The sequence below is a fragment of the Liolophura sinensis genome, chromosome 7, assembly GCF_032854445.1.
Source record: "Liolophura sinensis isolate JHLJ2023 chromosome 7, CUHK_Ljap_v2, whole genome shotgun sequence".
In the NCBI taxonomy this organism is placed as follows: domain Eukaryota; kingdom Metazoa; phylum Mollusca; class Polyplacophora; order Chitonida; family Chitonidae; genus Liolophura; species Liolophura sinensis.
This window is the reverse complement of record NC_088301.1, coordinates 58,970,151-58,986,092: the sequence shown is the minus strand read 5'-3', so window position 1 is coordinate 58,986,092 and position 15,942 is coordinate 58,970,151. Positions and strand designations below refer to the sequence as shown.

The following is a 15,942-nucleotide window of genomic DNA, read 5'->3' as shown; positions in this document are numbered from 1 at the left end:
GGGGGGGCAAATGATTTATTTATTTATTTATTGTTTATTATTTATTTACAAAATGTTTAATGCATCTATATTGGCAACTTAAATATACTAGTATAAAGATTTATGCTGACTACAAAAATTCTTGTATTTTAGCACTTGCATAGCTATAATATCTTATTTATGTTTAATCAAGTCTGTCTCAATCAAAATCGATTATAGAGTTGTGCAATGCTCTCCTTGAACTAATCAGTATCTACTTTCGTAACATTTGTCTATTTCGTTTATATACATTCGTCTATATACGAGTCCAAAAGGTGAAACCTAGGAGTGAAAAATTTGCGCCTTAATTGAGGGAAACTTCAGGACAGTTAGCATTGCCATCCGAAGTCTACTTAGTTACCATTAACCGAGACCAGATACAGAGTTTGTCATAGAGTGTAGCCATTTTGCTTCACTCAGGAAATGATGTGGGTGAGTGTGTGTGTGTGTGCGTGTGTCTGTGCTCAATGTAAATTAAGGAAACGTAGTTCAGACATTAACCATCCACGAGATGCTAATGCAATTTGATCTTGCTAAAGGAATTTGAACGCCCCCCCCCCCCCCCCCCCCCCGCCGACCTCTCGTGGGGCCTGGTTTCAATAGACGACAGACGGCGCTCGTGGGGCCTTTTGTGAAATATTCAGATCGTTGAAGACAATTAAAAGTGTGTGTAAATCTCTTTCTGTAGAGTACACGTGGGAAAGCTCGTCAGTAACTAACCACAGGTAAATGGTTTATTCAAGACGGCCTGGTTTCCTCCACCCATAAAAGCTGAGCCGTACATACGCCAATCTATAATCCAAGAAATAAATCAAATGAGCTGGGTTGAGGGTAGGAGTTTATTTTGTATTGGACGAAATTGTTTTTAACCCCATATAAGAGTACATGGAATAATTTTCAATAACTATGAAATAAATAATATTTAACAACAACAATTATCAAAGGTGAATTCCATCCTTCTTTTTGCGTTTCTCAGACACGAATTGGTATAGAACAATGTTTGTGACCATCGTCCCAGTCCACCTTGTAATGCCCCCAACGATGTATATCGGATCTTGATTTTTCATTGTCGAAAATATCGAAAGCACTATTCATTTTTTTGGTACAATTTCAGCTGGCAAAACCTTTTGATAAAGATCACTCGGTCTCTAAGAGCATCATTAAATATGCAAAGAATTTTGTAATAAGAACGCAAACACCCATCACATACCCGAAATGGCTCTTTTGAATATTACCACACGAGGTTAGCTTTAAAGATAATTAGTTATTAATGAAGGTATTTAAAAAGCGTGTTGTGATTGCACTGTAATGTATTTTTTGGAAGGTGGGGAGGGGGGGCACGAAATTAACCGTTCATTTGTGGGGAAATGAATTTTCTAGTAATTGTGGGCTGGTCAAAATATTTTTTACTTTAAAACGATATATATACTGTACGTAGCAGAGCACATAACACAGTATTCCGTTCTTTACATATGCACTTACACTTTACACAAACCGTCAAAGGATATTGCACGTTTCAGGTAACCGGTTGTACCGTAGCGCACTGTGACGTAATGCGCGAGATCTGTGCCCCACCAATGACTGAGAAGGCTTAGTCAGGTTTATTTGATCTATGCTTCATCTGCGTCTCGGCGTATTGTCCCTTGCAATCTACCTGCCATTGTCAATGCTGACCCGAAAAGCTAAATGTAGGTCTCTGACGAGGCAGTGTATAGTCCAATCTCCATTGCTATATAATTTATTCACAAATCCTACATAGCTAGCGGTACTTTAGGTGTATGGGATTGCTGGAGAGGAGTAACTACAAGTTGTGTGGGTAGGGGGGGATTGGGTGGTGATCAGGAAACTATTCTGGCTACAATAAATCAGAGAATTAAGACATTTAATATTCGAAATACATTTTGAGAAACAATGATCACTGGAACGGATTACTTTATACTTATCATCCACGTGAAGTTTTCCAAAAACTTCCCAATAAATACTTAGAACAAATTCAAAAGAATATACATTAAATATAAATACTGCAATAAACACTGAACAAAAAGACAGGATTCGAGCTGCTGAGAAAACCTGAAAATAGATGGATAGGTTATGATTTATTTACCAGTCAAATACTTTGAAATGACCAAATATATGGATATAATTTTTGACATTGAACAACTATCACGAAAGCAGTGTAAACACTGGCTCGAGTGAGACTGGAACTCACGACTTATGTCGGACCATACCGTCTTACCAACCAATTATAGGGGTAGACATATTCGTGAGTTCGAGTCTCACATGAGCCGTTGTATTCACTGATCTGCTTTGAATCTGTTCTAATGTATACTCTGACGACGATTGCTGTAGTTAGTCAGAATCTGTGCCCTGCACGGTTACTCAGTTGATTATTGATAAATGTTGTATGGGCGTGCTTCATCTGTTGTATTTTCCTTAAAATTCAGGAAGCCCCGCAAACAATCAAATGTAAATACTAATATATGTACTTCCTAAGAAAATCATGAAGTGACTCAACTAGTTTGACTCAAACGAACCGAATGGCCGACGTTTTTTCTTCCATTAAAGGCTGAAACGCGTGATTAGGTTGCACGAATATTATAGAAATAAGAGGAATCCTCTAAGAATGAGGTTTGTTTCGGATACACCTTCAACCATTCAGAACAGCGAGTCGCACCGACTGATACTTGGGTTTTGACTGGCTGTTTTATACAGATCTAGGTCACATTGTCATCCTGTACCGGTATGTCATAAAACAAAATACAATGGCTACCAACTGTCCAAGAACAACTCATTCCTCAGGCAGCGCTGTAAAGAATTCCATTCTGACTGGAAAGGCATCTGTCTTTGTAACCAAAATTGCATTACTGAGTTGAAAAGCGCATACTTGACGACTTTTGTGATGCATGGCTGTATAGACCCATGATCTGGGAGTGTGGGAAATAAAGTATTGATACGCCTCATTGGTGCCGTGCCCATGTACATGAATAAACTGTGACCTTTCCAAGCCATTGGAAAAACATCTCTTGAGTTAAATAAGGGTTATTTAACTGTTATTCACAAAACGTGCAACGTACAAATGCTCCCCAATTGTCCTGATATTTGGAGGTTATGTGAGACAACATTTTGAAGAAAGGAAAAGAATAATTTAAAAAGAGAGAGACCATACAAACATGCATGATAATAAATAAATACTGAGATAACATATACCGACAGCTTATAACCAGACAATGTATTAATACAGACTATGACTCCACTTGTTATTGAATAAACACGGATCTCTCTCTTTAAATATTTGCATAAATATTTAGTAAATAGTAAATACTTCCTCTATATAGGTAAAGTACATCCTTACTCGATACATAGAACTTGTCGACACGACTTTATACTTTTCAACATAATATAGATGTACGGTTTGCACCTGGAAGTAGTGTGACATGCATGGATTAATCTTACCTATACATACCGCGATATTGAACGACTGAATAGAAGCTGACTCACCGGTTCCAATCAAGCGTCGTTCGCTTGAAAGGCTTTTTACACAGGCATATGCGGTATCCCCGAGTAGCATGGCAAAACCTACCGACCGGTCATCCGCGTGTGTAATGTTCATGCGGAGTAAACATTCACGAGTTCATCTTCTGTATGTTTTGAATAAACTACCGCGTTCACGAAGTGTAAAATGGCATCACATGTAGGTTATATGGACGTAGTAACACTGAATTTTCCATTTTTCTTGTTCAGTATCAAGAAGAAACCTGACACGTTTAAATCTCATGAGTTGGTTGCGATGTCGGAAAAAAGTATACCAGTGCATACAGTTATGTATATACGTAGCTTATGTGTATGACAACAGATATTAATTTTTTCTGGCATGGAATATAGGTAGAAGAAAAAAAAATCTCAATTACAATATATGTCAACAACACTTTCGAACTTTCGTTTCTAAATCTGTCAGTTAAAATATTACTAATAATTTTTATTATTACAGCCATTTGACTTTTGACATTTGGCTCTCCACCCATCTAGTCATCCTCTTAAGGGAGCTTTGTTTCTTTATTTTCAGATTCAACCATTGCGCAGGCGTTGTACATCCGCTTTCGTTAGCGATGCCGTCTGCTTGTCGCCAAGGGTATGGGTCGTTTTCAGAAACAGAAATTTATACCAAACGTCACGAAAAAGAATGTATCACGGCTAACTTGAATTCATCTTGTATGATGATTTTGTGTAGATATAACTAAACTATTCACTCAGTTAAGTAGCCATCTGAAACGGATTTGTGAGATCTTCCAGCAAAGGTATAAAGTAGTTGGAATTCTATGGGCCTCTCTACATGAGGAGAGTATACAATATTAGTTATTCTTTTCTAAAAGATGCAGTTTTCTGGTTCTATTGATAATTACAAGTATTTACTTCATGTTAATGTGGCCTGTATTTGTATTTTCACATTGTTTTCAAACAAATTTTAAAATATAACCGTGATAAATTTCAAACGCTGAATTTTGTGTATCGTGTTCTGATCCATATGAAACTGGTAAACTGGTATAGAATTAACGAAAGAAAAAATAGGCTATAATTGAATTGGATCAGACAGACAGAACATATATTAGTTTGTTTACATTTGGAGGCGGTATGTATCAGTATTTATAGTCCGGAAGCTGTTTCACCGTGATATATTACACCTCCTCATCCGTTAAATCTGAATGGTGAATCACTCACAGGGTTTAGAAAATACATCAGTGATTATTTTAATTACGGGTACAGTTCCCACTGCCTTAACCACTACCACTGCCTTAATTGCGATTGTTAAAATGTGTGTTTAATGTAACTCAAGTATGGAGCTATGTAGATGACACCTCTGAGTGCAAGGCCAGTTTTAATATGAAATTTAATCCGAGTACCAAAAAGAAGATTTACAAACGTATAACCTACCCTATTACACTCGGCGTAGGTGTAGGTTTCTCAGGTATCGTAATAAAACGTATCACCGGAAGAAGGGGGCAAATAGGGCTAAGTATACATATACATTGGGGTCGAGTTGAGCGTCGGACCACAGGGATGGTCATGTTTCATCATATGAATCTCTCGGAAAGATTCATTTGGAAATATTACCATATACAGATATGTGAAAACGCTTATCTTCGGAGTCTAAGATTTTCTTACGATTTACTCCAAGAATAAATAAATAAATGAATATGAATTCACATATATGTATTTCATATATACGTATTTCATATAATAATCTACTTTTATCTTCCTACACAGGTATCCGCAAGAAACGATGTCCCTCAGTACTTTTCAGGCCTATTGTTCAAAACGGTTTGTCATATATAGACATGAACATTGGTACATGGTTTCACAGGAACACGCTACACACAACGCCGTATAATAACTGGGTTTTGATTTTGACATTTTTCTGGATTTTTGTGGCAAATCATACAGATCGTGTTTTGGAAACAAACCATCCATATTGAGGTTAAAATTGTCAATGTTTAATCTGCTAAAAAGTACATGTATACATTTAATGTTAACAAGAAATGGTATCTGTGGTGCATATCACAGTACTATGAATTTTGATAAATCCTTATATCAAAACAACAGTGCTGTTACTCTTACTGATGCCATTCTGACTGCAGTTATTCTAAGTAGAGGTTACCACAGGGAGTATTCCATCGTGGTGTTGTTTCCTGTTTGCTTACAAATTCTTGCTTAAAATCCTTGGTAGCGATAGGCTCGTCTTAATAGAGCAGAGAGCTTGTGTCGTCCTATTTCGACCATGCTGCACTCAAATCTCGTGTCGGCTAGACTTGGATTCTGGATGACAGGTCACCTATTGGATAAACATGTCTGCAGGCGCATGAAATGAGCAGGTGTAAAGCAATAAAAGAAATTTCGTACTTTATATAATTTTTAGGGGTTTCTGTTCAACGTTATTTTGGAAATTGGTTTTGTGATCTTGAGCCGACAGGCCGAATGTGGTCTCGCTATCATTCCTTTTTCAGGGTGGGAAACCATATATAAATACAATGACAATAAAATAAAAAATAAAATGTAACACCGGAGAAGAGACAAGCAGATTTGCGTTATGAAGACCAGATATAAGTCATGCTCCCACATGTGAAATATTTTCACCTAAAACCGGTTGAACTTGAAAGGTGTTTTACCTAAAGAATTATGCAGGTAAGGTATTGTCGGAAAATATAACATGATCCCAGCATGAGGAAGCTAGCAATTCAGTCAAGCTACACGAATACTTAGACACGCAGTAGCAAATCCGTTTAATCTGACCGATTATCTCACAGGCTTGTCCAGGATTAGGTATCAGGCTACATGTGTTGACATACAATGAATACATGTGTACACGTACTGGCATACAAGGAATACCTATCTTCCTCCATAAATACACTAACTCACTAATCCTCTAAATTTTGTGATCGACTTCCTGTATATAATATCTACAAAATTAATTGTTCTGCTAACATGTTGTTTGTGCAATCCAGAAACATCATGTGTGTATCGATGTGTATCGATAATGTATTACATATATATATATATATATATATATATATATATATATATATATATATATATATATATCGGTATTCTCATCGATATGCCGGTGAATTTTGTCTCTGCATAAGCGCTAAGCGTTGACTGGTCGTAAGTGACATTTTAAGCTAAAACGATGCGTTGTCACGGTGTGGTCTTGTTCTATGGGTGCGTTTTGTATACTGCACCAAGACGCTAAAGAGGAAGTTTTCAACGAAAATACGTCGGAATTTTAATCTTAAAATATCCAGTTACTCAGATATACTTCATCACGATAAGTTCTGTTTCGTGTGATGAAGTATATACATATATACCCTATGTGGTGTCGCATTGTCCTTGTGTAAACGGAGGTCTGCATTAAATTAAGTAGGCTGCACGTTTGAAAAAAAAAAGGTTTGAGCTAAATATGAAGTATTACGAGAGATTAAAGCGTTATTAGAGGTTAGTAAATTTATTCTCAGCTCATTCTTTTGTCCAGGCTCCTTTGCCTTCAAACTTGACCGTGCAGCTTATGGGCATATTGCAATGTTAGACCTAAAATTTCGACCATTTTACTCATTATGTTTGACTGCAAGTGCATAAGAATTCTATATATTCGTCCCAAAGAAAGATATTTCAAGGTTGGCTTCTGAAGTCGGTTAAAGTCCTTCAGTTAAAATTTGACTTTCATCAGCAAGCTTTATGAGTATTATATGACCTTTTGGGTGAAAATGTATATTTTTCAGACGAATTTTTAAAGGAAATGGTGGTATTTACACAAACAATGAGGAGAACCTTTCCAGCTGGTCCAATGGTATCTTCGTTACTCACAGCTTGGCTGCCGTGACACCCTGTGGGTAAGCCCAGCATGCACGTATTTGCAGGGTGTGGTAGGTGGTTTTACAAGGTGTTGTTTGGTTTTCTGTACACTCCCAAACCCAAACCAGTGCAATGGGGTTGTTTATTTGTTTTGTTAACCTTTTAAATGGACTTGTAGTTGGTTAAGCTCATGGTGTAAAAGTGTTTGTTGGATACAGCCATGGACATATAATCTGTCCGACACTGTCAGCGGCTATTGTCGGAAAATTTGTCAGGCATTTAACGAGATAGTTGTTGGGTGTATTTCATTTTCTCTGCATTAAGAATATCCATGCACGGACTGCTTTCACACATGGCAGAACAGCTGGAACGAAACTCCGAGTAAAAAAAAAACTGCTCTCATTTACTTGATTTATTTGTTTGATTGGGGTTTTATGCCGTACTCAGGAATATTTTACTTATACGACGGCGGCCAGTGTGAGGAGGACGAAGGTAGGACACCACGCAGAGCCTGCGGGACCCCCCCCCACCACCCCCACCGCCATCCGCACGTTGCTGATAGACTTTCGCTCGTAGGAAGACAGCTTTCAGTTTTTTTATTCAATATTTCGTTATTTAATTTAGCTTTATGCCATGTTTAAGAATCAAAATTATATGAATTTGTAATTCTTGAAAATGGCATAAAGGTGACGCCTATAGACAATTGTTATAAAATACCATGTAAATACACTATATATACTCAAGATTTAATTGCTTATTAAATTTTTCAACGTAATACATATTGATAAAACGCAGCTTCAAGTTGTAAGGTTTCTCACCTGCATGTACGTACACTCGTTGTACTATCGGTAGATATACTCGAGCCAATCAATGCCTGTTAGGAACAAAAATACTGTTTGGTATATGATGATCTTTAGTCAAGTACATTTGCATATATGTAAGTCAATCATCTATATGTGCATATCTATTTATATAATGATTTTAACAATAATCAGCAAATTACAATACAGCTCACAAGACCTCTGAGCCACGAGATTAAGATATGTGACAAGACATTTTAGCCGACTTAACCAACATCTTGCTGTGTATGCTTAGAAGTTACGCCCAGTATCACACACCAGCCTTACGTTTAATCCACCGCGATGGATGCCATATTTGTAATTAGTGAAATGACCGTGTCTATATGCGCTTTTCTCTGTTTTCATATATTAAGAAAATCCCTAAAGGCAGTGTGTAGGGGATGTCACTATACATCGATGTATCAGATGATTGGATGGTGGGCCCACCACTGGCTGAAGGCCGTATCGCGATGGGCCGCCCATTCGCCGTATATGTCTTGATTAACCGCCTTTTTCTCTTGAATGATGCTTGATTTCCATTTACTTGTGTTTCACTTTCAAAGACGATATGTATTTCCAACAAAATGTATACGTGGCATACTCGTATTTCTGTATCATCTTTGCTGAGCGACATTTATGCCGGTTTCTTCAAATACCGGTACATGAATAATCGCCTATGTGTTATATTTGTTGGCGAATACTGCCTGACGCGAAATGCTATCATCGGTGTCGACCCAGGGAGAGACCACTGAAGATGCATATGTAAACAGTATAGTTACAGTTAAAGGGAAACGTACTGTTATAAACACTCAATCATTTTTAAAATTTACATGTAAGTATGGGTTAATGGCTTTGGCAACATTTTTGAAAAACGAGAATATATCAGCATGAAGTGTCCAAAGAAAAAAACCCATAACTACATCAACGTAAAATTCCGAATCCGGAGAATACGGACACAGAAATGGCAATATACACTCATTATAAACTAAAGCAGATTCATGCTCTTTAGTGTATATTTACATATATACCATTATTTATTTAATACTCAAATTAAAACCAGGCCTCCCAAAAATTCGCCCAAGCGAAATTCACTGTGTATGCAAGGCATTTTAAGTTCTTACTATATATCTACGTCCGAATTTTTTTGTACTTGCTGCTAAAAAAAAGGCAGTGGTTTTAATGAAACTTTCAGAGTGGGGAGTGTATATCATTATCGATGGGGGATTACCTCTGCGCTCCTCCAACAGTATATATATATATATATATATATATATATATATATATATATATATATATATATATATATACTGACATATAGCGGTGATGGCGCACGTGTATATCGTCAGAATGAATGCCAGCGCACCATAATTGAAATTCAGGAATGAATCTCGGAGAGCTTAGCGAATACCATCCGGACATTGTGGAGGGGAATATTTCTAAGTGTGCTATACGGAGAATTTCGGTGGAGGTCTGCCGAGTGCAAGTGAACAGCGAGAGAGGTCTAGCACAGCTCGGACCTATTTTCCTGATTGGATGCTTTATAACAGACGTCACTGCATGTTATATAGGTCACAGTCCAATATAAACAAGCTCGCATGCCTGACTGCCACAGTGTTAGCGAACACGACGATGTGCTTGTTTACGGAGAGTAACTCTATGGGCAGCCCCTTACTGTTGGCTATACGAAATGGTGAAGAAAGCACAGCTAAAAGTATATTACTCCATGGCCAGTTTTCTGATTTGGAAAAACAGGGTCCGCGAAAGGACGGCTCGGCTCTGTTTCTGGCCTGTCGTAAAGGCATGTGTGAAATGGCACACCTTTTGATTCTTCATGGATCCAACATTAACAGTCGCACTTCTTATGGAGCTACTCCACTTCATGCAGCGGCGGATCACAACCACTTAGAAATTACAAGGTATGTACACTTTTAATTCTCTGATATTTCCCGTGTAAGTTAACCTCAGTGGTAAACTGAAAAAAAAAACTAAAGAAATGCATATCTCTACATATTTACTATGTAGTACCAAGCATTTCCCTGCCTGTGCCGTCCGTATCACTGTAACACATGGAGCTTGGATGATTAGATAGGTTCTTGAGGCATTCTAACAGTCAATAATCTCCACATTGCTCAGATATCTTTAGAAAAAAAAGCCTATAATTAACCCGAACGCGACTATTCTGATCCTAAACCTGAGTTACACTCGAGGCCAAATCTACATCACCCAGGTCGGCATATGTGTACAGATAGGTATTTATCATTCGGCAACGTCTTGTTTAATTCCTGTTGACAGTGACTGGGCCTTATGTTACGACGAACCCAGGTTACGTATGACATTGGCTCGCATTTGATGGTTTTGACAGGGAGGAGGGTTCTGGATGTATGTGTGATTCAGCGAAATACTATGAATTATTTCTGTAAATTAACCAAATTAATTGTGTAGTTATTTATGGATAGCTATTTCCACTAAAATAATTTTAGTTCCAACTAAAGATGATGATCACCAGTGCAGTTAGAAAGTCAACATTATAGTTCAAACTTATTCATTATATTTTAATTGTGTAATTTTCAGTAAAAATTCAATGTAATTCAATGTAAAGTGAAAGTTTCTGTAAAATTTAAACTTTAATTTTAATTCTTTAATTTCTTATAAATCTGACACTTCTTAGTATAATTGGGCCTATTAAGCAAACATTATTTTAAAATCATCCATTGATACTGGCAGAATCTGACCAAACACAACATAAACACCCGTATTGTTATCGTAGGCAATTTGTCCAGTTTGTTACGTCAGCACATGTTTGTCACATCCTAACAGTCCGCATTTTTAACGTAGGCAGTTTGCCCAGTTTGTTAAGTCGGCACATATTTGTCACAACATAACGATCCGTATTGTTATCGTAGGCAATTTGTCACATCGGCACATGTTTATCACATCCTAACGACCCGTATTGTTATCGTAGACAGTTTGCCCAGTTTGTTACATCGGCATATATTTGTCACAACATAACGATCCATATTGTTATTGTAGGCAGTTTGCCAAGTTTGTTAAATCGGCACATGTTTTGTCACATCCTAACAGTCCCGTATTATTATCGTAGGCAGTTTACCCAGTTTGTTAGATCGGCACATGTTTGTCACATCCTAACAGTTCGTATTATTATCGTAGGCAGTTTGCCCAGTTTGTTACATCGACACATGTGTGTCATAACATAACGATCCCTATTGTTATCATGTTATCGTTATTGTCATAATATAACTATCCGCATTGTTATCTGAGACAAGTTGCCCAGTGTGTTACATCGGTACATGTGTGTCCCAACATAACGATCCGCATTGTTATCGTAGGCAAGTTGCCCAGTGTGTTACATTGGCACATGTTTGTCACGTCATAACGATCCACATTGTTATCAGAAGGCAGATTGCCCAGTGTGTTACATGGGCACATGTTTGTCACGTCATAACGATCCGCATTGTTATCGTAGGCACATGTTTGTCACATCATAACGATCGGCATTGTTATCGTAGGCAAGTTGCCCAGTGTGTTATATCGGTACATGTGTTTCATGTACAGTCTTGATGATCAATATCATTTTTGAAAAAGAAAAGTCCGTAGATTTTAGTAATGAAGGCATTCCATTTTATTGTTTAGATGAATTAAATCAGTAAGCCAAACACTGGAAAGCAAGTAGTTCAAGCGTTTATATTGTGTGAATGGTCCTACACTGGGATAGGCGTGCCTCCTGCTTTACAACTGCTTTCCTATCCTACTAATTTAGAACAGCATTGGTCAGAGATGATAATTGCAATGCATATATGTTCCTACCAATTGTGCGGAGGATATATTTATTTGGATGATGCTTAGTATAATGATGTTTCACTGTCAATATCGCACGTGGTTAAGCGTACATGTCATACAGCCATGTATAGGATATGGCATCCTCCGATTGATCTCATGTATGATTTCTAGTCTATATGTGTATAGAATGCATGGTTAGCTTAATTGCTTTTTAAGACCTATTCAAGAGAATGTATTAATTGGGCATATTAATATGCATACACAGGAATCCATTTGAAATTACACCTCTGTTTCATTTAAAAATCCGAGTATAAAAACCCCATGTGACTTCAAATTAACCAATATTGCCTCTGCGACTTTTGTTCTAGATTAAAGACAGTAAAAATGATTTAGAAATTGGAAGTTCGGTTGTTACTTTTGCGTCTTCATGTTAAATGGAGTTGTATATTTACAGTCAGTGTAAAAATAACAGGTGGCCATATCATAATAGGTACCTGACCTGGCGAAACCGATAACGATGTGAGCTTAATAACCCTTAGAATAAGCTAGCCGCCAGCCGTTATTTCAGGGTTTTAATCATTGCTTTATACCCTCAGAGAATAAGAAAAATTCTTTACATGCTGAAGTATGCACGTAGGTGACCCTGTTTGCTTGCATATACTGAAATATGAAGAGGTTGTGAATAACTGCCACTTCCATCTATCATCATTGAAAAAAAAAAAACACAAACAAACAAAAAAAAAAACGTAGGCCCTAATTAACATTCAGTTTCTGGTAACTTAGTCATTCGTGTTTAAATGGGTTTTAGCACGCAAAGTCCTCGGCGTCTTTTGTTACTAACAAAGTGGTTTATGTTCATCATATTTTCTGTCCAGGCTTCTGTTGGGTTATGGGGCGGACGTGAATGCCATGACAAAACGTGGAGATACAGCGGTACATTTTGCAGCCTACCGCGGATATGCTGCTGTGGTCCAGACCCTAGCTGAGGCAGGTGCTGACGTCACTGTGGAAAACAGCAAATCACAGAGCCCGACACGTCTGGCTGCTTCCAGGGATCATCACGCTATTGCCAAATACCTCCAGGCTGTTGCCGGTTTAGGTGAGGGCAACTGATAACATTCACGTACTTAACTAGTATTTATCCCACGGAAAATAAAGAATATATATATATATATATATATATATATATATATATATATATATATATATATATATATATATATATATATATACGGCCTTGCGGATTAAACAAACTTCGTCGACATAAAATACCGCCGTGTGGGGAAAACTTCTCAGACTTTTTAAGGTGTAAGAATTGTAGGTAAGCATATGTTTGGTTGTATCTTTAAAAGTACAGATGTAAGTTAAAGAAATAGGACAGGGTTAATATGTACATAGGCAAATGCACGTGTGAATAGTATATGTACTCATTAAATGTTTAGCTATTATGCATTTCAGTTGACATGAAATGCTCATTTTAGCGTTTTTGCTTTTCTTTTCTTTTAGCAAAGTACAAACCGAAAACACTGGATGTACCAAAGCCCGAGCCTATAACTTACCACCAAAGAACTCTGTCAGATCAGTCGTTATCAGAGGAACATCACGAAGACAATTGCTTCAGGAGTATGAATATACCGGATTCAGCTATGGACAGCACACAAAGCAGCGCCTACGCCTATAACTCCCTTAATGAAGACTGCGTTGAGCACAAGGAAATTAACAGTGTCGATGACAAGCCTTCGCTGGTGTCGGTACATAACATATGTGGATCTCAAATGACTCAAGCACGCAAGGACAAGCTGTACTCCAAGAATTTGTCCTGGGCGGATTGAAGCATATAGGCAATTGGATGTAGGATATTTATATAAGGCTGAATTCATGCTTGCTGTGATACAGACGTTTAGTTATTTATTAAGCGTTTGCTCCTTCCGATTATTATACACTGGATTTCCTTAAAGGAAGTGTATTGTCTTTTTTAGTTAAGATGTGTTGTTTTAAATGAAAGTCATTACCTATTGACAATGGTTGTGAGGTTTCTTTTAGATGGAAGCCGACTATCCGACTAATATGGAAAATCGCTTAAAACATGTGATACACTGGCTGTTATCAAACGAATATTTCTTACTGTATACGTCTTCTGAAGATGTTACAAGCGACTTCATAAGAGTTGATAGTTAAACCATTCGTTAGAGTGGAAATCGTGCTGTAATTGTCAAGAAAAGTTAGGTATGTATACGATTCTTAAATTTGAATTAATTATTTCGTTTGAAAATCGAAACAAAAGAACACACCACAAAGGAACTGTATGGTTGCATTTCATTAGGATTTTTGAAAAAAATTTATGTATCTATGAAAAATCATAAATTGTCTAGTTTCTTATCAACTTTCTGAAGTCACAGACTATACAAGTATGTTGATAGCGTTCTATATGTGGATATGGGACTCCCTGAGGTGTCCTGTTTTGAAAAGCGGTTAATTGGTATGATATTTTCCCTCCTTTTATTTTTTTATAATCAGATTTTGTGATAAAACTGATATAATCAACATACCCGTTTAATTACAATTAAAATGCCCCCTTTCCCTCATCTCAAAATACACAACTGTACTTTCATCCTGGATAGAGTGTTTGAAGATGTTTAATCGATATGCAGGTTTATTTATTTTATTTATTTGTAACTTTTGCTCAATGTATGTAGTGTCTTGAGAGAAAATATGATGTTTTCGTTGAAAAGGTTTTATATGTACATGTCTTGCTACGAGTTATACCTTGCGTGTCTTTCAACACAGATTGTCTCTTATCAGCTTTGTTGAAAATTTTACATATAAAAGTTATGACAATCCTAAACAAAAACTCGTTTGTCTTCAATGCCTTTAAAACGAAATCAACTATACAGCAAACGTATGGTACTATTTACAGATTAGAAAGGTTACGAAGAATATAGTCTTCGCCTAAACAAAAACTAGTTTGTCTTCAATGCCTTTAAAACGAAATCAACAATACAGCAAACATATTGTACTATTTACAGATTAGAAAGGTTACGAAGAATATGGTCTTCGCACAAGATTATGACTGGGGAGTGGGGGGGGGGGCGCAGTTGTATTAAGGTGCTCAGGCATAACTCATAATAACAGATACTGCTATAATTGTCTTCGAGGGACGCAAAGCTTACCAGACCATAGTTTGTAATGATCACATGATATGCTGAAAGTTATTTACTTTCTTGCATTTGGAGATTCCGACGGTGAAAACGTTTTACCTGTGATTGCAAACGTTGAGAATACATTGTGGTCGTTCACAAGGAATGGCGAATCAAATTAAATCAGTTGGCTTTGATATTGTTTTGCTGACCATGCACTAAGCCTATATCAGTTTATATCTTGCAGAAGTTTGTCTTCGCAATACAGTCTTCTTTGTTGAGATGGCATGTTTATCAAAAGAATATAAAATGAGAAACTGAACTTATCGTTGAAGGAAAATTACAAATTCTCTGCCATAATTGGTGAGACTTATCGTTTGACATTGATGGATTGATTTATTTATTTGATTAGTGTTTTACGCCGTACTCACTGATACCCCGGGAGCCAGCATTATGGTGGGAGGAAACCGGGCGGAGCCCGAGGGATACCCACGACTACGCTTGACATTGAACTTAACAGCATAACAAATGCTTGTGTTTTTGCTGTGTTGACGTCCGATGAAGCTACAATTGCATGGTTAGCTTATAAAAACCGTTATGTACTTTCTCCACATACGCTGTATGAGATGTCAGGACATTACTGCTTACATTGGCCCATTAAATGTCCAGAGAGAAAACTGGAGACAGCCGTTGTTCATAATAGTGTTATACCATCGTTTCTACCTCAGTGGCTGTACGTTACCATCCACCATCCATAAGGACGGAATGCTGTCATAAGCAAATCTAATGTTTCATTTACCTCTTCA

At 37.2% G+C, this 15,942-nt stretch overlaps 1 protein-coding gene across 1 annotated transcript; it reads left to right on the top strand.

The window, feature by feature from the left end:
• The first annotated feature begins 9,814 nt into the window (after positions 1–9,814).
• On the top strand, positions 9,815–14,850 carry LOC135470152 (CARD- and ANK-domain containing inflammasome adapter protein-like). The gene is made up of 3 exons (XM_064748927.1): positions 9,815–10,117; positions 12,875–13,098; positions 13,506–14,850. The coding sequence occupies exons 1-3, from the start codon at positions 9,831–9,833 to the stop codon at positions 13,829–13,831; spliced, it is 837 nt and encodes a 278-aa protein (XP_064604997.1). The 5' UTR covers positions 9,815–9,830; the 3' UTR covers positions 13,832–14,850.
• The last annotated feature ends 1,092 nt before the right edge of the window (positions 14,851–15,942 follow it).